This window comes from Balaenoptera musculus, chromosome 21, assembly GCF_009873245.2.
Source record: "Balaenoptera musculus isolate JJ_BM4_2016_0621 chromosome 21, mBalMus1.pri.v3, whole genome shotgun sequence".
NCBI classification, from domain to species: Eukaryota; Metazoa; Chordata; class Mammalia; order Artiodactyla; family Balaenopteridae; genus Balaenoptera; species Balaenoptera musculus.
In genome coordinates, this window is record NC_045805.1 from 23,784,618 (window position 1) to 23,806,620 (window position 22,003).

General features: G+C 38.5%; 1 protein-coding gene across 1 annotated transcript; it reads right to left on the reverse strand.

Annotated features, from left to right (window-relative positions):
- Nucleotides 1–957: 957 nt before the first annotated feature.
- On the reverse strand, nucleotides 958–19,484 carry SARAF (store-operated calcium entry associated regulatory factor). Its single transcript, XM_036838917.1, has 6 exons — nucleotides 19,156–19,484; nucleotides 10,435–10,613; nucleotides 6,821–7,238; nucleotides 4,383–4,512; nucleotides 3,597–3,751; nucleotides 958–1,773 (listed from the first exon to the last, which is right to left on the reverse strand). The coding sequence occupies exons 1-6, from the start codon at nucleotides 19,256–19,258 to the stop codon at nucleotides 1,748–1,750; spliced, it is 1,011 nt and encodes a 336-aa protein (XP_036694812.1). The 5' UTR covers nucleotides 19,259–19,484; the 3' UTR covers nucleotides 958–1,747.
- Nucleotides 19,485–22,003: the final 2,519 nt, after the last annotated feature.

Sequence of the window (22,003 nt, forward strand, 5' to 3'; positions counted from 1 at the left end):
GACCCTGTCAGCCACACGGCATAGATAACTGTGGTAAAAATCTGACTGGTATCTTGGATATTTCTTTGCTGGGCAATTTATCCCATTCTGCGTAGGTGTAACTAAGCTACAGGCCTCTAGTTTCAAAAATGCAGGCACTTAACAGGATCTGAAGGTGGAGTTTTCAGCCCTCTGATGTCAAAAGGTCACCAAGCCAGATACTTGTGCATGCCACCATGAGCAATTCTATGTCAGGGAAAATACAAGCTGGCATTGCTCTCCAAAATTACCCAAAATTTTCAAGAAAGCAAGAATCCTGGGGGGATTCCCTGGCGGTTCAGTGGGCAGCACAGCCAAAACAAAAAAAAAAAGCAAGCAAGAATCCTGAAACCCATTGGTTAAGGTACAATGACTACTGTAGGTATAAGAATTAGTAGTATCTACACAGATATAGAGAACAAAATAGTGGTTACTAGTGGAGAGAGGGGAGAGTGGAAGGGTAATATAGGGGTAGGGAATTAAGAGGTACAAACTATTAGGTACAAAATAAGCTACAAGGATATACTGTACAACACAGGGAATAAAACCAATATTTTATAATACCTATAAGTGGATTATAACCTTTAAAAATTGTGACTCACTATATTGTACACCTGTAACATATATTATACAGCAACTATACTTCAATAAAAGAAAATAAATAAATAAAAAGAATTAGTAGTATATGTAGTGATAATAACAACACAAATCTGTTCTTGTCTTTCCTAGCAAAATAATGAAGTTTAATGAGTATAACTTGGAATTCCTGAATTTGGCTTTTTGTGTGACCAGTAGCTAAGGCAAGACTACCACAGGAAATTACTGTTTAGGGAGAGAGAACTTCTGCATGAACCCCCTTTCCTTTGGGAAAAAAAGGTAAAAAAGTCACACGAATTTGTGTCAAGGCTGGTAGAAAGAAAGAATAAAACCCTTTGTTTGTTTTTATTTTTTCTGTCATTTTAATGTAAGATTGACACAGACTGCTACAACAGCTGAGATTCCACAGAGAACTACATGCTTCTGTTATTAGAAAACCTTTGCTGAAGCATTTGAACTTTACTTCTTAAAAAAATGAATATGGAGGCTTCAAGCATTTTTGTCAGCACACTGCCATTCACAACAACCTTCTAGATACTTATTTTCTACCTTTTCCTAAAAAGGTAGTTCTCACTTACCAGAACCCCACACACCACAGACAGGTTCAAAGCTCCTGAGCTCAGAAGTGATCAAAACACACAGGGAAGTATAATTAGTAGTCCAAAGTTTGGTTTAAATGTTTGAAGAACAGCAAACACCCAATAACACATACCAAATAGATTATTATCGCTTCTATAATGTAATGAATCAACAACTAAAACCACCTAAGACTGAAAGTTTCTGTACTCAGTGTCTATTGGTATAAAGCCTTCATTCTTAATGCTTCTTATGGCATCACAGGTGTTAGAAATCACACAATACATTCTCAGCATTCTACAGCAGTCATCACTTTCAAAAACTATAATATACATCTGCGTGTTACACAAACATACGATTCTCTACATAAGCATTTTGTCCTATGTCAACTCTTAGCCTCAAATAACAGAATACAAAAAGCTATACAGGACAAAACACCACAGAACTTTTGCATATTCCCTTTCCCTAGTTGTTAGCAAGGGGCACGTTTTATAAGAGAAAGTAATGAAAAATCAGAAGTTTTGCATCCAATGTTTGACCCCAACTTTTTACTTTCTTATCGTCTTCTGGTACCACCGTATCCTAGAATGAGAAGAATAAATTTTATATTAGTTTTTTTAAATGCATTAGAATTGCTTATAAAATTACAACAGTAATACACGTTTATTGTTAGCAAATGGTACGAGACTCGAGGGAAGAAGGAGAGAATGAGCTTGCGGACCAGGGCTGCAGGACTCAGTGCATCAACTCCCCACAACAGCCCTTCCAGCCATCCAATCAGCATCAAGTCTGCTAAACACACACACGCTTGCTGGGAATAACTTTTAGTCAGGAAACCAAAGATGTGTTCCGTGCTGGGGCCAGCATGGTACAGGCAAGACCCAAAGTCTGAGCCAAACAGCAGAGAGGCCAGTGGAGCCTAAGCCAGGCCCTGCTACCTCTCACGACTCCAGCGGTAAATAGAAGTAACATGGGGGAGGGTCACGGACTTTTGATGGTAAAGGTTACTTAGGCATCCCCAGCTCCCCCAAGACGCAAACATGCTAACAGACAGGTTACAAGACCACAAGTGTTCCCATCTGGAAACTCAGTTTTTCTCAGATCTTCCTGTAGGTTATTTGGTAATGTCTTATGATTTTCTTCACGTAAGTCCCATACATTTCTAGTTGATATATACTGTTTCTTACAATTCTTGTTTCCACTGAGAATGAGTTTTCTTTTGTCACATTATGTCCTACGTAGTTACATTTTTATATATCTTGTCAATCATTACCACCTCTTTTTCTCCCCCAAAGCAACCACTATCTTAACATCTATCACCACAGATTAGTTTTGCTTGTTTTTAAACATGTATATTGATAAAACATGAATGTTGCAATCATATTGTACATATTCTTGTGTGTCTGGCTTCTTTCTTTACATCTGATAAATCTATCCACATTATCACATACAACTATTTTCTTATTCTCACTGTTGCACAGTATTCCACTGTATGAATATAACTCAATTTATTCATCCATTTTACTGCTGGAAGATACATGGATTTCTTCCAGTTGAAGGCTATTATGAATAAGGATGCTACAAACATCCTTGTACTTATCTTTAAGTGTAAAAGTGTACGCACTTCTGTTACTACGTATTTGTGAAACTGCTGGATCTTAAGTATGCTTATGTTCAGTTTTAGTAGGTAATGCCTAACAGCTTTTCAAAGTGATCATATCAATTCATTCACACCAGCACTATGAGAATTCCACTCTGACATTTTTAAACATATTTAAATATATTTTCTGTCAATTTCAAGAATTATTCATTGTTCTATAACTTCTTCCCTCTGCTGAAGAAGACAAATCCAACCCGCAGCTATCTATCACCACCTCATTATCCACTACCTCCAATTCTCTGCTAATTAGCTAGATATTTAACTCCAAATAATTTGTTTTTTTATATTATATCTCTGCTTCTTTACAAAATTTCCTCTTAGCCATTGTAATAAACATATTTTTGACAATGATTTAAAGAATGGCTCAATACATTTTTATTGAGTTTTACCAAATTGAAAAGTTCAACCTTCTACCTAGAAAATTCCCATTTTAGAGCTTAAAGGACCCCTAGAGATTAACCAGAATTAAACATACATGGAAACCAACGTCCAGGAAGGTTTAAGTTAAAACCTTGGTTAGTGACAGACATGAGTCTAAACCAAATTTCTGTTTGAGTTTTAAAGAACAGAAGTGGGAGGAAAGAATGGATCTGAATTATATTTTAATGTCAGTTAATTGTGCAACTAATATTTCTGGTGGGTATACCACATAAAACCATGACTGCTAAATGTATAGTTAATCATCTAAGTTCCAAATTGTTTCTGTACTTTACTGAATAGGAACTTCTTGATTTTTTGCTCTCACCTGATGCTGTTCTGGTTCTTGGCTCTGAGCTTGAACACGCTGAATAGCTTCCTGGGTCTCCACGAAGTGGTGAGTAGGCACGACTATTCCACGTGCTGGAGTATGAGGGAGGGTAGGATGGGTAGTACCACGAGTCAGAAAAGGGTGTTGCTGCTCTATAAAGACAAAAGTGTGTCAGGCATTTTTCTTGTGACTATTATTTTTAAATACCCTCCTATTCCTAAACCATCAGAAAACAATTTGTATCAAGTGTTTTTTCCTCAGTGTTCCGGTATATTATGATTAACATAAAATAAACACTGTTTTATATTTCTGCCATTCTTATGGTCATTGCTGTGAGGAAAGAAAATGACAGGCAATAAAGGTTCTTTCTTTCTGAATTCGCATTCAAATACAATCTAAACTTAAACCACTATTTAAACTGAAGACATTCCAAAATCTGGTCGCAAGCTCTTTCCACCCTTGCTTCTATCATTCTCCAACCAAACCAGAATGCCAACTGTGCCCCAAATGTTGTGTTCTTTCCTGCCTTCTCAGATGTCGAGTCAACAGTCTTTCTTCTAACTCATATCTATAAGCATGACATGTGAAAGAAAACAACACATATAATATTGATCAAAGCACAGATGGCATTCCTTCCCCATCCCCAGAGAATCTGATTTGATAGGGTAATGTCACCATAATTTATTCTCCTTAACAAAACAAATCCAGTCAATGTAAGCAAAACAAAGAAGTCTCTAAAGAAAGGCTGAATTAAAGAGCAGGTGAGATAAATGCAAAGCCTACCTATTGCTGCCAAACAAATATCCTAATATTCCTCCAGTTCCCAAGCCAGTCCAGAACCCTGGTCCTGAATTTTCATGTCCTTGTTGTCCAGTGAAAGCACTGCCAAAACCAGAAGTTGCACCATGCGGTCCTAAAAACAAAAATGATTATGCATCCTCTCTTAAACCATAGCCTACAGAACTAAAGATAATATGACATTTCAATTGTTTCATCTGTATGCTTTAATAATAATACTCAGGGGACTTCCCTGGTGGCGCAGTGGTTAAGAATACGCCTGCCAATGCAGGGGACCCAGGTTCCAGCCCTGGTCCAGGAAGATCCCACATGCCACAGAGCAACTAAGCCTGTGCACCACAACTACTGAGACTGTGCTCTAGAGCCCGCAAGCCACAACTACTGAGCCCGTGAGCCACAACTACTGAGCCCGCGAGCAACAGCTACTGAGCCTGCATGCTGCAACTACTGAAGCCCGCACGCCTAGAGCCTGTGCTCCACAACAAGAGAAGCCACCACAATGAGAAGCCCGCGCACCGCAACGAAGAGTAGCCCCCGCTCCCTGCAACTAGAGAAAGCCCGCACACAGCAACGAAGACCCAATGCAGCCAAAAATAAATAAATAAAATAAATTTATTTTTAAAAAGAATAAAAATAAAAAATAATAATAATACTTCAACTTATAAACAAGTTGTATTCAGAAAGTGTATTTAAAAAATACTGGTTTATAACTAAGGAGCACCTGCCTTTCCCACACACAAGGAAAAGGAGGGATATGTTTTTAGGGCAGGGGAGGGTGGTTTCTTCCTGTAAGGTCACATCTGCCCTGCTCCAGATCAGCTACTAGAAGATGACCCCACGTGTCAGAGCTACTTCCTTTCTACTGTGTGGACATGTCTAGAAGCTCCAGGTTGAGAGCTGTACCTGAGTGTCTAATGGAGGAATCCAAGTGGAGGATATTTGTTAGTTGGGAAGTCGGGTCTTAAAAGGGACCAAAAAAAAAAAAAAATCTTCTGCTCAGAGGAAGTTTTTCTTAAACTGCTGTATCATATACATAAAGGGAAGTGTGCTTATCCCACATGTACAGCATAATAAATCTGTATGTATGTACCCATGCATGTAATCACTACCCACATCAGTAAAACCTTTCTAGCACCCAGAGACTCCCCCACGACAACTCCCAATAGATGCCCACCCATGTCAGAGAGAAGCCGACTCTGACTTTTCTCACCACACTTTGGTTTTACCCATTCTTGAACTTTTTATAAATAGAATCATACGGAGGTACTCTTCTGGCGTATCATTATGTCCATGAGAGTCGACCTCCACCACTGCATATATCAGTTTTGTTTTTGTTTTTTCTAAATTTATGTATAGTAGTCCAATGTGTGAAAAAAAAACAATTTGTCTCATTCTAATGTTTACGGACATTCTATTTCCAGTTTTTGGCTGCTGTGAATACAGCTGCTGTGAACATTTCTTGTGCAGATCTTTTTTGTACACACATGCATTCATTTCTCTTAGGTATGCATCTAGGAATGAAATTGCTGGGTCACTGGATGGCATATGTCTAGTTTCAGTAGATACTGACAGTTTTCCAAAGTGTTTTATCCTTTTAACTCCTTCCAGCAAGTTCCAGTTAACTACATCCTTGCCATTACTTGGTACTCTGTCTTTTTAATGTTAGCCATTAAGATGATTAAATGGTGGTTAATTAAGAACTCAGGTTTTAATCTGCATTTTCCTGAAGACTAATGATGCTGAGCACCTTTTCAAATTTTTATTGGACATCTGAGTATCTTCTTTTACTATAAAATGGCTGCTCAAATCCTCTGTCCATTTTTTAAATTAGGTTGTCTGTCTTTTCTCAGATTTGTGGGAGTTCTTTATGTACTGTAGATACACGTGCTTTGTTGAAAAAATGTTTTACAAATACCTTCTCCCAGTCTGTGGCTTGCCTTTTCACTCTCTTAATGTTGTCTTTGATGACTAGACATTCTTAATTTAAATAAAGTCTAATTTATCCCTCTGTTCTTTTTGGCTGGTATTTTTTGCATTCTAAGTAAGTTTTGCCTACCCTGACAAATATTTTCCTATGTTTTCTTCTGGAAACTTAATTGTTTTACTTTTATGTTGAGCTCTGTAATACTCGGTGAATAAAATTTTGTGTATGGTGTGAGACAGAGTTCAAGGTAAATGCTTATTACCACATCTGATCAAGTTTGATTGAGATGATTTGCAATTTAATCATGCATCCTTAAAATAGTAATCACAATTAACCTTACAGAGAAACAGAACAGAAGAGGTAAAAGAAGTCGAAAGTAAAAAAAATAAGACCAATCTGCTTTGGTTTCCCAATGCAACCATTTTCTATATCAGAAACCAGCACAGGATTCACTACCTGACTTCTACCCTACTTACCGCCATTGCCTAGGAAAACATACCTGTGAACTCAGACTTAAAGCCTGCAGGAGAGGGTCCTGCAGAGTTGGTGAATCTCTGATAACGATGGGAATGTGGAGGATACTCAGAATATGGTGGAGGAGAATCATGACCATCACTAAGGAAGAATTTATAAACTCCAAAGGCAAGAGCAAGTAGCACCACGATGGTAAGCACTCCACTGATGCTACAAGATTCTCGGGAGTAGAACTTATTATAATAATCAGAGAAAGAGTTAAAGCCATGGCTTTTTCCAGACTCCCTCAATTTCTTCAGGCCAAGTTCCGTGTAATCTAAGTGATACTCCAAGCCACAGGAACCTCTCAGTACATACTGGTCTTCAGAGGATTCATAGCCTTCACAGCTCACCACAGTTTTTCCAAATTTGTACGCGATATCTAAATCGGTCTTACATTCCCACTGTGAAGAAAAGTAGAAACAGGTTATTAGAACCAAAAGATATTTTTTTCATTTAATATACATTATTTGCGCTAAATAGCTGTCATAAAACAGCAAAATGAAGCAAGGGAATGATAATCAAAATTCAGGACGAGTATTTCTGTGTTGGGGGAGGGCAAACCAGGGGCTTCCAAGATACTGGTGATATTAACGTTCTACTTAAGCTAGGTGGTGGGTACATGAGTGCTCATTTTATTACTATTCTTTATTCCTTACATATAGATGTAAAGAATTCTTTTGTACATATTAAGCATTCCCTAATTTATTAATTTTAAGCAAATTTTTAAAATGTCAACTTTTTAACTAATGTTGAAGATGCTTTCTTTAAAAATAGGGGTTTTTTCAACATTAAGGCTCAAATATCAGCATCATATATGAATATCTGCTAGCTATTGATATAACCTTCTGAGAAAAACTTCCTACACAAATTCTATAAAAACCATGGACTACCTTTCCCAAGGTCCAATCCAATAAGTAATTTTCTTAAGTTTTTTTAAAAAGACATTTAGAAAAACTGCAAAAAGAATCTATGCTAGCCTCAAAATTTTCCAGCTTAAAAAAAAAGCCCAGGTCTAGTTTGAATTCTATAACTATTTTGAGCTGAGTAGGTAATATGCTTCTCTAACAACATTAAAAAAGATATAAGCCAAGATAGATCTGATTGGTTCCATTGCTTTTCTCTTTTTTGGACAAATTATCTTCCTCTTTCAAACTTCAGGTACACTGTATCAGCTTTATTCAGATATAATTCACATACTAGACATTCACCCATTTCAATGGTTTTTAGTATATTCACAGAGCTGTGCAACCATCATCACAATCAATTTCAGAATATTTTCATTGCCCCCAAAAGAAATCTCATCTCCCTTAGCAGTCACTCCCTGTTTCCCCCCAAGTCTCCTAGCTCTAAGCAACCACCAATCTGTCTGCAAGGATTCCCCTACTCTGGACATTTCATGTAAACGGAATCATACAATACGTGGTCCTACGTGACTGGCTTCTTTCACTTGGCAGAACATTTTCAAGGTTCACACACGTTGTAGCATAAATCAGCACTTCATTCCTTTTTATGGCTAAATAATATTCCATCGTATAGATATACCACATTTTGTTTCTTCATTCATCAGTGATGGACGCTTGGGTTGTTTCTACTTTTTGCCTTTTATGAATAATGCTGTTACAACGTTTAGTATGTTTCTGTGCAGACACACATTTTCAAGTCTCTTGGGTACACACCTACGAGTGGAATGACTAGGCATTCAGTAACTCTATGTTTAAACCTTTGAGAAACTGCCCGTTTTCCAAGGTGGCTGCGCCATTTCACATCCCTAACAGCAGTGTATGAGGGTCTCTCCACATCCTCACCAACACCTGCTACTACGCCTTTCTGACTACAGGCATCCTGTTGGCTAGGAACTGGTATCTTCCTGTGGTTTTGACTTGTATTCCCCTGATGCTGCACACTTTTTCAGCTAATGATGCTGAACATTTTTTCACATGTTTATTGGCCAACTGCATATCTTCTTTGGAGAAATGTCTAGTCAGATGCCTTACCCACTGTTAAATTTGGTTATATGTCTTCTTACTGAGTTGTAACAGTTCTTCATATACCCTGGACACAAGTCCCCAATCAGATATATGACTGCAAAAGCTTTCTCCTATTGTGTGTGTCCTTTTCGGTTTCTTGATGGTGTCTGTTGAAGCCCAGAAGTTTTTAATTTGGATAATATACAATTTTTCTATTTTGTTGTTGTTGTTCTACACTATTCCATTTTTTAAATAATTTTATTTGGAGGAAGATTTATAAGCTTGTTGATTTAGGTAAATAAAACAAACTCAATCTCTATCGGTATTTCATGTTAATTGTCATTTCCTTAATAGCATATATTAAAAGTGGCTTCTAATTATTATATTTATACTCTTGGAATTAGAAGAAGCTCTCTCCTGCTACTAAACATAAGTCAATGTATGACGTCCTCTATACTTCCTTGCTCATGCCATTCATTCCCTTCTCTATCTCTTCAGCTCTAAAAATGTTATCCTTCCTTACTAACACAGTACATATAATACTTTCTTCTTTAAGTCTTTCCAATCCCTCCAACTGGACGTGACTTTACAATACTTTGTTGGCACCTAGATGTAATGTGAGTGCTTGTCTTATCTTTTCTCCTAGGAAGAGAGTTTCTTGAGGGTTGTGACTCCATCATTCATTTTTGTATAATACTGTTTAATATATGTTTAATGAATGACTTTGCCGTTAGTATCTTCTTTCCATCAAGACTGAAAAGTAATATAAAATTAAAAGTAATTTCAGCTTTAACCTGAAGATTCTGTGATTCGGTTAGCAAGACTAGGAAAAAATGTTGTGAAATACATATCACCAAGCAAATATGAACTCTCTCCCGGAACTGCATACACTAGGCACAAAGGTTGTATCAAACAAGAATCTCACTCTGATGGAAGGGAAAACTGTCAAAGCAAGTTTCTGGCCGAATGACCAACCATCTTAAATCCTTTCTGAAAGCAGGCAGAATACAAAGTAGAAATCTATAAGTATTGATTTAAACTGAATTCACTTAAAATCTATTCCATTTCTAAAGGGTAATAAATTTTGGAACTTCAAGGAGGTGGTCTATCCTAAGTACAAAATGCCAAAGACCTGAAGACAATAAAGCCCACTGAAATGCTTTCATTCATAAGTAACCACCCTCAGTTCTAAAACAACTTTAAAATCAGGCATTTGAAGCACAACAGGGACACATGAACCCCACCCCCACTTACAATCCACAATTCCTTATCATCTTAACTTTATTTTTTAAGGATAGGTTGGTATTCTTTGAGGAATGACAGAGAAATGACAACCAAAAGAAATCCCCTACCCCCCACCCCCAAGTATATGAAAAGTTTTGAAAATTTACTAATGTCTTATAAGAAAGTTTTGGTATAAAGATTACAATGAATATTTCCAGGCTTTAAAATCAGTTCATTTCTTTCAGAGGATGTTTCTTCCAGAGACCGAATCATTGATTTATATTTATATATTTTAGGTAACCTGAGATTTTCTATATGTACTTCCCCAAAATACTGAATAATGTCTCAATAAACACTTCACTGAAAAGGATTCCATTTAGACTGCCATCAACATAAAGAGTATTACCTGTACATCATAACCATCCCAGCCTTTGTTCTGACACTGTATGACTTTGGGGGTATAAGAATCACATCCAGCTGTGCCTCCAACACATTTCAACTGTGGAATCGGATCCAACCTACGGGAAGTAGTATAGCGGTCATAGTGGAGGGTAAGAGCTTTTATATCCCGCAACAATATTCTGTCTGAAACAGTAAGAACACAGATAAACAGATGGTAAATATCTTGTCATATAGAAAGATTCATTCTAGTAAAACTCTTGTCATCGAAAATACTTTCAAAAGTAAGGGTCTTTCTTGCCTTTTGAGGATGACTAAGGAAGAGAAGATGGAACAGTTTCCCAAATCCGAAAGCCATCGCAACAACCTTCAGGCCCTTTGCACAAAAGTCAGAAAGTCACTCCTTTAAGGTCTCCCTTCATTTCAGGATTGATGTCCCCTAAACTGCTTCTATATCGTAAGTTCTACATAATTTTTGCAAAATCAGAACCAAAAGTTCATTTACCTGAAACGTTGTACTACTGTATGACAATCGACAATAATATCAATGGTTAATTAAAATAGCAAAACATATACATGAATGTTCCTGAAGCACATTTAATGACTTAAATGTCTGTCAACAGATGAATGGTTTAATAAAATTTTGGCCTATTCACAAAGTGGAATATTCTATAGCAGTTAAAATGAGTGAACTAGAATTCATGTATCAGAATAGAAATAGTAAAAACATTTTAAGCAAAATGCAAGTTGTAGAATGTTTAGTAGGATAGCTTTACATAAGCCTCGAAAACTGGCAAAACAGTACTACATATTGTTAAGGTCTATACGTGTATATACCAGTAGTATGAAAACATGCATAGGAATGACTAAACACCAAGTTCAGAGCACCTCTGAGGTGAGAGGGAGAGCAGAGACTTTCGCTCTCTATCCCTAATGTTTTATTACTTTGCAGGGGGGAGGTTTGCTTGCAAATATAGTACAATGTAAAGATTCAATAAAACTGGGTGGTGAGTACATGGGTTTTCATTGTGTACTTCTGTGGGTTTAAATATTTTAAATATTTCACAATTTTAAAAATTAAAAAGTTAAACTATTTCACAAATTAAAAATCATATTGACAAAGCATATTTAAAAAGAAGTCAAAACAAGGAAATTACTGCCGGCATTGATGTATCAATACATAAATGAATTTTGAAGTGTTATTGGAAAATGAATAGTCTTCCTACTTATCGTTCTCAGATTATGATGGAAGATACCATGGATTGGTTCACTCAACATCCATTTTGCCCTCAAACTAGTATGACTTCTTGCAAAGCTAAAAGACTCCTAAAACCTCTTGCAGCTACAAATCCCAAACGTGATTTCGGTTCTGTCAACCGGAGGGACTTAAGCGAGATCTGGAGACCAGAGCTTAGACTCAGACTGTGCTCAGGTTAGCAGGCAGTCATGGGGGCTCGGGGTTTTCCTGACACTGGCCAGTGCTCCGTAATTAGCGTCGTGGATGCCGAGAGGCTTGATGTGAGCCATCCAGTGTTCACTGCTGCAGATGTAGCAGACATGACTTTCCACCATTTTGTTAGCACCCAATTCCCTATATTCAACCTGTCAAATTAGCAAAATTTGCTGCCTCTCAAATTCCACTGAAAGTACAATAAATGAATTGTTTTGCTGATGTGAACAAACAAGGTCAGGCAAAACAGAAAAGGAGATGGTAACAGAATTTTGGAAGATGAAAGCAGATGGACCAATAGTTAGGTGACTAGTCCTAAATGTAAGTCAAGTGCCAGACCAGCAGGTGGGAAAACTGAGAACCAACCTGACACACATAATGGAATCCCTAAAAGCAACAGGAAATGGCAGCTCTTGAATTGGAGCTGACTAAAGCAAGCACTACAAGGTGAAAGCTGCTTGAGAAGAAGCTACATCCCTAGATGGTCTCCCCAGCTCTTTTCATTCATATATATATATACACATACATATATACATACACATATACATACATATACATATACATATTTCACAATTTTTTTAAATGTAAAAGTAACACTTTTTCCTTTTAAAAAGAGAAATCCATTCTTCCTCCAATTTCACATTTCTGTGATAACCAAAATTAGCAGCCTGGTCATTACCTTTTTCTTGCTCACACAAACAGATACATATACAAGAGTTGTTTTGATTTTTGTTAGTGTATTTTTATAAAATCGAATCATACAGTGCATATTACTCTTCACATGCTTTTGCACTTAATCAGACATCAAGGATATTCCCTCATGTCAGCAAATACAGATCTTATTTATATTTATTTACCAAAAAAAAGAGCTTAATATATTTGACTAAGCTGAGACTTACTGGTCACCCTTCTCTCACCAAAATACAATAAAACTAGAAATATAATAATATAAAGTAATATAATAACATATAAAATAGTAAAAAGACAGCTGAAAACCAATAACAAAGAAAGGAAAATTGGGTGACAGCAATCAAAACATATCTGTAATTAAATCTATAATAATGTAAACAGTAACACAGGATTAGGAAAATTGATCATGTGTACAATGTATAAAAATTAATCCCTGATGGTTAAACACTTACCATAAAACAAACAACAAGTTAAAAATACTAGAAGAAAGCACAAAAAGAAAGAATATGTTTATGGTCCTGGGATGGGAAAGATCTTAAGACACCAAAAGCAAGACTGACCAGCAAGATAGTGACTATACTTGGCAAATCATGTTCAACCTATGAAAACCCAAGAATCCATAATAATACTCAAAGGGAAAGCCAAAAACTCACTTGTCTATACTTAAAGTGGCTACCAATTGCCTCCTTAGTTTGAAAACTAGCAATTAACAATTTTAAATTAAATGTTTATCCTGAATTTCCAGCCAGAACCATAATCTGAAATAGCCTCAGTTGATAAGGAAAATCTCAACTTTACTGAAGAATATCAATCAATAAATGCAGAAGAAGTGACAGAATTAGAAAAATCATCATCTTCCAACCCCTAAAGAAACAGATTCAGAAAAGGATTAATTAGTTTTAAAATCATTAAGTGAATGGATATTGGTATGGTGCCAAGTAACATTACACGGAGTGCTTTCTAGTCATAAAAGGGGAAAAGTGTAACTTCACTGGGGAGAAATAAGCCACTGTAATCCACTAGTCAAACTTAGCACTGCTAATGGTATAAAGATCGATATTACACCATCTCCTATGATGTAATCCCCAGAAGTATTTAATATGAACCTAATCAATCCTTTGGACCTAGCATTCAGTTTACTAGAAATACAGGGAAGAAAAAAGAAAGCTAAAACAATGTCATGAGAAAACAGAATCCAGAACGTACGATATTCTAAAGGACAACTGGCCCAATCCCTTCAGCAAAGCAGTAGCATGAAAAAAAGAGAACATTCTACATTTTCAAAAGACTTAAGGGATAATTCAGTCAGATGCAATGCCTGGTCCTGGACTGGGCCCTGGTTTGAACAAACTAGTTCAGACATTTTAGGGACAACTGTGATATCTGGCTATGGAATAAGTAATTAGTTGATATTAAGAAATTAGGGTCAATTTTGTTAGATGTAATGTTATTTTTACTAGGTGGGGAAAAGTTCATTAAAAAAAGGCTTATACTGAAGGATTTAGTTATGGCCTATCATGATGCCTGTAACTTACATTAAAATATATCAACATTTTAAAAAAGAGAGAGTTGAAAGAAAACAGAGAATATAAGATTAATGACTTTCCATCAAAACTTAAAACATTTTCCCCAGAATTCCTCCAGTAGACTGACGAGAATGACTTAGTGTCAAGGGATTCTAATAAAATGAGTATTTGGCTTTTCCAGCATCTATGTGGAGGAACACAAGGAGAAGAAAGTAGAGAACAGCTTCTGAGTAATCATCCAACAATGTCTGTCACGCTTGGTACAAAGAGTAGTAGAAATAAACATTTTATTTAGAGTTGTTGGACCTACAAAATCCAAGAGAACTTCCCAAAAGACAACCCTGCTATATTAAGAGAATTTGACAAAACGGCTGGATATTTTATCAATTACCCAAAGGCAAAAGCTTTTTCTATAATTGTAATGTCCGATTACAAAAGAAAATGTAAAGTCTATCTCAAATTAGTGACAAACTACATACATCCATAAAGTATCTAGAAATAAACTTAGGGTCAATATGTGATCTATATAAGAAATATATATATATAACAGAACCTAAATAAATTTAATGCCCTTCCAACCAGAAGCCCAACTGAGCTTTTTTGTTTTTTGCTTTTTTTTTTTTTTTATTTATTTTTGGCTCCGTTGGGTCTTCGTTGCTGTGCGTGAGCTTTCTCTAGTTGCGGCGAGCGGGGGCTACTCTTCATTGCGGTGCGCGGGCTCCTCATTGCGGTGGCTTCTCTTGTTGCGGAGCACGGGCTCTAGGCGCATGGGCTTCAGTAGTTGTGGCATGTGGGCTCAGTAGTTGTGGCTCACGGGCTCTAGAGCACAGGCTCAGTAGTTGTGGCGCACGGGCTTAGTTGCTCCGCGGCATGCGGGATCTTCCCGGACCAGGGCTCGAACCCGTGTCCCCTGCATTCGTGGGCGGATTCTTAACCACTGTGCCACCAGGGAAGTCCCTACTGGGTTTTTTTGGAACTAGAAAGAAATTATGTTAAAGGCTTATGGAAAAATTAATGTCTATAAACAGCCAAAAAAATTTCTGAAAAAGAATACATTGCTTAAATAAGCAAAAAGGATATATTGTACAGCACAAGGAAATAGAGCCATTATTTTGTAATAACTTTAAATGGAGTATAATCTATAAAAATATTAAATTGCTATGTTGTAAACGTGACACTAATATTGCAAGTCAACAATACATCAATTTAAAAAAAAAGAATGCATTGTTTTACCAAATAATAAAGCTTACTATAAAATAATCAAAATAGTATGGAATAGTAACAGAAACAGACAAGTGAACTGTGAAACAAAAGAAAGTCTAGAAATAAATCCAGATATATGTGGAAATTCAATACAAGATAAAGTGGGTTTTTGTTTTCTAGGTGTTTTTTTTTTTATCAAGCATCACCATATTTTATTTATAAAACGAAGCACAATAGCATCCTTTACCGTTGACAAAACTCAATATTCTGCACAACTCTTTCTGCCCTGCTTAGCCTGTGTGAGGAAAGACAAATGATGCATCTCAAACCCACAAGTAATTTAAAAAGTAGAGTAAACTGGGTCTGAGTTACAACGAGTTGCAGTAGCCTCAAGTGGGATCTCAGTAATACTGTACAGAATAGTGATTCTGAGAGACTACTCCTTAAATGAAAGGAAACTCTTCTCCAACCAGCAAAAGCGGGCTTTTCAATTTAGTGGAAAAAGGATGTCTTCTTTAATAAATGGTTTTGTCATAACTGACTACACAGCTAGAATAAAATCCACCTAAAGCTATATAAAAATTTAATTCCACATGATCCAAATATCTAAATTTCCAAGAACTATACTAAAATAAAATATGCTATATTAAACTCAACCTACCTCCTAATAAATAAAAAATTATAACAATGAAAATGTTCAATGGTTTAAAAAATCAGAATATTATTAAACTAAATAATGGGAATAATAACAACTTGAATTTGTTGTAGCAGGGCTGAGATAATGCAAAGAACACTGAACTAAATTCTCACCACCAACTTGCTGTATGACTTCAGCCAAGTCAATTTATCTGTATAGAAATTACCTGTAAAGTTAAAACGATATCAACCTTAAAACTGGTTGTGAAGTTTAGATATGATTTACTAAAATTATGTGGCAGAGTACTTGACACATAATAGGTGATCAAGTATGATAAATATTACTGAGAATGTTTAAGGAGCCATATACCTATGTGTTATCATTACCATGCCTCTACAGCATCTTTCTTCCCTAGAGATCCTAAAGGTTGCTATGTTTTGTGTCACCCAGAATACATATGTTGAAGCCTTAATCCCCAGTGTGATGGCATTTGGAGGCAGGGCCTTTGGGAGGTGATTAGTTTTAGATGAGCTTCTGAGGATGGAGCCCCAGTGAAGGGATTAGTGCCCGTGTAGGAAGAGGAAGAGACCAGGGCCCCCATCCACCCACTCACCCCACCTACCCCCACCCTGCCCCACCCCTGCTCTTGTTATGTGAGAACATAACAAGAAGACAGTCATCTGCAGAGCAGGAAGAGGGCCCTCTCCAGACACCAAACATGCTCGCACCTTGATCTTAAGACTTCCCAGCCTCAAAATGCGAGGAATAAATGCTGCTTACCACCCAGTCTGTGGTATTTTGTGATAGCAGCTCGAACTAAGACAAGGTCTAAGAACAAAATGCTCACAACCTTACTCCACTAGTACATCAGTCAAGGGTGACACAGAGTTCCCTGAAGTCCAGACTCACAAATCGAAATCCACTTGCAGGTCTCAAACTTAAGATGAACAAAACCAAACTCCCCCAAGCCTGATTCTCCCACAATCCCACATCTCAGGAAACGGTAATTCCATCCTTCTAGTCACTCAGACCCAAAACCTTGGCGTTATCTTTGTCTTCTCTCCTCCTCTAACCCCTGTATCTAATCCCTCAGAGTATCATGTCAGCTCCACCTTCAGAACAGCTGAGAAGCCCACCACTCTCACCAACTGCACTGCTTTCCCCCCACCGCCGCCAACCATCACCACTCTCGACACTTACTGCACAAGCAGTCCCTTCACTGGCCTCCCAGCTTCCCCCCACCCACTCTCGCTCCCACAGTCTGTTTTCCACAGAGCAGACAGAATGTGCCTTTAAAATACAGATCATATTAAAAAAAATATAGAATAGAATAGAATAGGATAGAATACAGGTCATAGCAGACCCGTCCCTTCAGGGTTCTCATCAAATGTCACCTTAACAGTGACTTCTTCCCTGACTAATGTATATTTTGAAAATCCCTGCTTCTGCCTGCACACCCTGCCCTCCTTTCCCTGTTTTATCAATGTCCAAACCACTATTCACAATATGACATGCTATTTACCTGATTTGTTTATTTTCTATTTCTCCTCAATAGGTGTAAACTCCAGGGCGAAACACTGTTTCGTTCACTGCAATATTCCCAACACCCAGAAGAGTGACAAGTACAAAGTAGCTCAATAAAGAATTGTGAAAATTTTTAGGTAAGCTCTTTAGAACTGGCACAATTTTTTTTTTTTTTCTGGACAAATTTTTGCTTTATGTTAGCTAAAGACAAAGTGAGTACAACCAAAGTCAAACAAAAGACAAATGAGGGACTGACTACTGCTTGATAAAACTACTTGATAAAAACTAACTCAATAAAATGCCTTCATAAAATAGTTCCTCAAAAGAAATTTAAGGCCATGTAGTTTGATTGTGTTTACTCTGCAAAATATTTTGGTGCCTTTTGTTCCAGAACAATAGTTTTATAGAGTAGGTACGCAAAGAGCTACCAGGAAAATGTTCATCATTAATTTAAATTTGGCTCTGTTTTTTTATTCCCCTGACTCTTCATCTGTAAGCCTCCTTTTTTTATTCAAGAATTGATTGAGGGTTCAACTAATGTTTTAATCCAGTTTTTAAATTGTAATTCTGATCAAAGTCTCCTCTCTATATAAAACTTTCTAGAAATACATAAGGAAAATGTACAGACATTTAAATCCAACTTGGCTTTTTATTAATTAGTAATAAAACATCCACATCAAAGGAGTACGCAAAATCAAGTACTTACAAATAGCACCTTCTCTCTCATTTTAGCATTTAAGAATAAAAATAAGAAGCAACAGAAATAAATCTGTTGCTTAAGTTCAAAAACACAGGCATTTCCTATCACCAAATCACGACTGCAATATGGGTACACCTTCCATGCTTTAACATCTTTACTCCCCAAAACAAAAATGATGTTTTCATTGTTTGAAAGTCATTTTTTACATCACTCCAACTTAACAGCATGCATCATTTATTAAATGGAAAACTGTATGTATGTATGTATACATATATATACACACACATATGTATTAATTACATGGAATATTCTCGATCCCATAAAAATTCGTTAGACAATTCTAATAACATAGTGATATAAAAGAACTTTTTTTCCTAGAAATCACTTATCGTGTACCATCACAAAAAAAAATTTTTTTTAATTCAACAGGAAAAGCCGGTGTAACGCAATGTACGTCACTGTAATGGTCAGAATAAGCAGCGTGAGTTGTGCTCACATAAATAGTACAGTCTATGATTCTGCTAACCTACCTCCAAGGTTTGCAGCCCTGTCCACTGTGACTCAAGGACTGCCGGTGCCATGGTAACTGCCAGGTACAGCAACAGGCAGCCATGACAACAGTCAGCGACGATGACATCAGACAGTTTTGACAACAAAGCAAGATGCGCAGGTGAGGGTCGAGCTTTCCGGCCAGACCCAGGGAATGAGGACTGTAGCCCGAGAAAGAAGGTGGGCAAATTCTGGGAGTCCAAGCAAGGGAGAAGGGAACGTTAACAACACTAGAGTAGTCCCGCCCTGCCCACTCCCCAACAGTCCACACTCGTCCAGGAGGACGTCTGCGAAGAGCAAAGAGGTCAGGCAAGGGCACAGATGAACAGCGAAGAGGATGGAAATGAGGAATTAGGGTAGAAGGGCTCAAGGGGCGGCGAACAGAAATGGTGGAGCCTCTTAGCGCTGCCTGAAGGCAGCAGGAAGGGGGGAGTGAAGGCAGCACTCACCAGGGTCGTGCCAGCCCCGGGCAGAGCCTGCGATCAGCAGAAGCAAAAGGAGGCTGAACAGAGCGCAGCGTCCAGCCGCTTCCGGCCCGCCGGCCGCCACCATGGCGCTCGGTGAAGATGGAGCGCGGCTGCCGGGAGCTCGCGGGCCGGAACCCTGGCTGCGGAAGGCCGCGCACCGCTAAGCACCGACGCCGGCAGCTTCCGCCGCGGAGAAAGGAAGGTCTAACGCAGAGCCCCTACCGCAGGGAACATCCGTGCGCCAGTCTGACGTTACTACAGCAGCAGCGCTTGGGGGAACTGGAGTGGTCGCTGCTGTCCCCGCCCCTGGAGCCCAGCGCGGCTGCGGGCGGAGTCGAGGGCGGGGTGCCTCCGTTGAGGGCGGAGCCAAGGGCGGGACGCAGAGGCTGTGGGCGGGGCCTAGGGCCGCCCTCCTGACGGTTCAGCGCGAAGACTGAAACCATCACAACGCAAAATCTAAGTGTAGTCACGTTATTTACAAAACCTTAATAACCTTCCCGAGGGACGCTACTGTGCCTTACTCAGCTTCACGTCTTCAGCAACTAGCACAGCGTCTGGCGCATGATTTGTGTTCCATTAGTTTGCTAAATACAGAGTGGATTTGAGAGAGGCAGCACGGAGACGCTCAGAACCTTTACATATTTCCTTCCACGTGGAGACAGTGGGAATTTACAAGATATCCGGAGGAGAAACTACCATCTAAATAAAGAACCAGCCAGGGAAAACAGTTAAGAGTGCATAGGCATTATCTTTGAGGTCTGACAGTCCTCAATTTCTCTCCTATATTCATTCATTCATTCAACAAATATAGGTTGAACGCCTAGTATGTGTCTGGCGCTGTTTTCAGCTTGGAGTGCAGACAAGGTCCCTGTACTCATGGAGCTTACACTGATGAGAACTAAGACAAACAAAATTAAATAATAAATTAATAAACAAAGATAATAGTGATAAGTGCATTGATGAAAATAAAACAGGGTGATACAGTAGAGACTAGGAGCCAACTTCAGGGAGGGCCTTGCTGAGGAACTGATTTTGAAGCTTTGAGACCTGAATGATGAGAAAATACAAAGATCGGGGGAGAGCCTTCACCGCCTGGGGAACAGTGGATGCAAAAGCCCTAAGTTTCTGTTTTGAGGAACATCATTCACTAATTTGATTAACACCTTTATCTATTTAGCACCTAACAGTACCTAACAGTACCTGCCAGGCACTGTTCTAGGCACTGGGGATACAGCAATGAATAAAACAAAACTTACGGGTTGAGGGAGGCAAACAAAGCCAGGGCAACTGAAGCAAAGTAAGTTTGGGGAAGAGTGGAACAAGAGGAGGCATAACAGTGGTGGCTTGGAGTGGGACCAAGTGGAACCGGAATAAAGATAATAGAGAATTCTGGTCTCTACATGTTAGGTTTGAGGTGACTTTTAGGAATCCAGGTAGACATGTCAAATAGACACTTGGATATACAAGTCTGAATTTTAAAGCCAAGGTAAACCTGGTAGTTATGCTATCAAAAAGAAGACAGTGTTTAATGCCACAGGAAGAGATACAATTCATAGGGAGAGAATTTAGATATAGCAAAGATGGAGGCCCAGGACCAAATTAAGAGAACACTAACATTTGAACCTTGAGCAGAAGTTCCTAGAAAGAGTCTGAAAAGAAATCTCTGGTGAGGTATAAGAAACAAACAGGAGAACAGTGGTATGGTAGTTGAGAGAAAGAATGGTCACCAGTGTCCACTGTTGTTGAAAGTTTGGATCAAAAAGTGACCTTTGGATTTTGAAATGCAGAGGTCACTAATTACCTTAAAAAGAGAATTTCTGTTATTTGAGATCCCATCAACTGCCATGTACAGTTCTAGACAGTGGTGAACAAATATAAAATGTTGTACAAATTTACACTCTAGTGGGAGAGACAGCCAACAAATAATATAGTTCAGATAAATAATAAGTGCCTTCAACGAAGATGCAACACAGCCAAAAATAAATTAATTTAAAAAAAGAAAGGAAATTAAGGGACTAGCACTTCCCTCAGCCACCAGGGCTTGTGCCCCAAAAGGCTTCCTAAATGTGATCTTCACCTTCCCCACCCCTGTAAACACTATCCCTTCCCCATGATGGCTTTTCCCTTTTCTCTCCTAGTTACACACCTGTTCATCCTGCTGTTGTCCCTCCCTCGGGGAAATCTCACCTGACTGATCTAAATCAAAGACTGTCACAGGACTGTCTACCCACTTTCTTTGCAATTATCATTATTGCAATGATACGCTTTTTCGTGTCTGTCTCTCTCACTAAACAGCAAGTTCCCTGAGGACAGAAACCGTACCTAGTTTTGCTCACCTCAGTGTTCCCCACACATAATCAATAAATGTTCAATTTGTAGGATTACTTAACTAAATGTATTTGTACCTCTGCTTACTTTTTTCCTAGCACTGTTACTACAAAAAAAAAAAAAAAAAAATCTCACAGACTCCCAAGAGCTCGGATTTGTATTAAATCGACCTGTTACTGGGTCCCGCCGCTCCTCCCTCTGGAGGTGGGTCTCACCAGACCCTAGTTCTGTGTCGGAAAGCGAGAAGCCTAGTGCAGACCACCCAACTGGCCTTACTGCTCCTTTATTACAAGATAGGGAGGAGAAAGAAATGGGTGCGCTTTGAAGGACGCAAAAGGATCCCCCAAAGGCATCACACCAGGCCTCCCAAAGGACCGCGTCGACTCGCGCTCCCTTCCCGAAGGATGGGGAGGTTGCGGGATGCGCGTTGGGGGCTGAGGGATGGAGCTTCCCCGACACTGCAGGGAACACGGGAGCTGGAGTCTCCACGGCCCGGGAACCG

Coding starts and splice junctions, on each gene's coding strand:
- SARAF (XM_036838917.1), bottom strand. CDS start 19,258: ATGGTGGCGGCCGGCGGGCCGGAAGCGGCTGGACGCTGCGCTCTGTTC. Junction 10,614..19,155: donor CCGGGGCTGGCACGACCCTG/GTGAGTGCTGCC, acceptor TTACTGTTTCAG/ACAGAATATTGTTGCGGGAT. Junction 1,774..3,596: donor AAGAACCAGAACAGCATCAG/GTGAGAGCAAAA, acceptor TTCTCATTCTAG/GATACGGTGGTACCAGAAGA.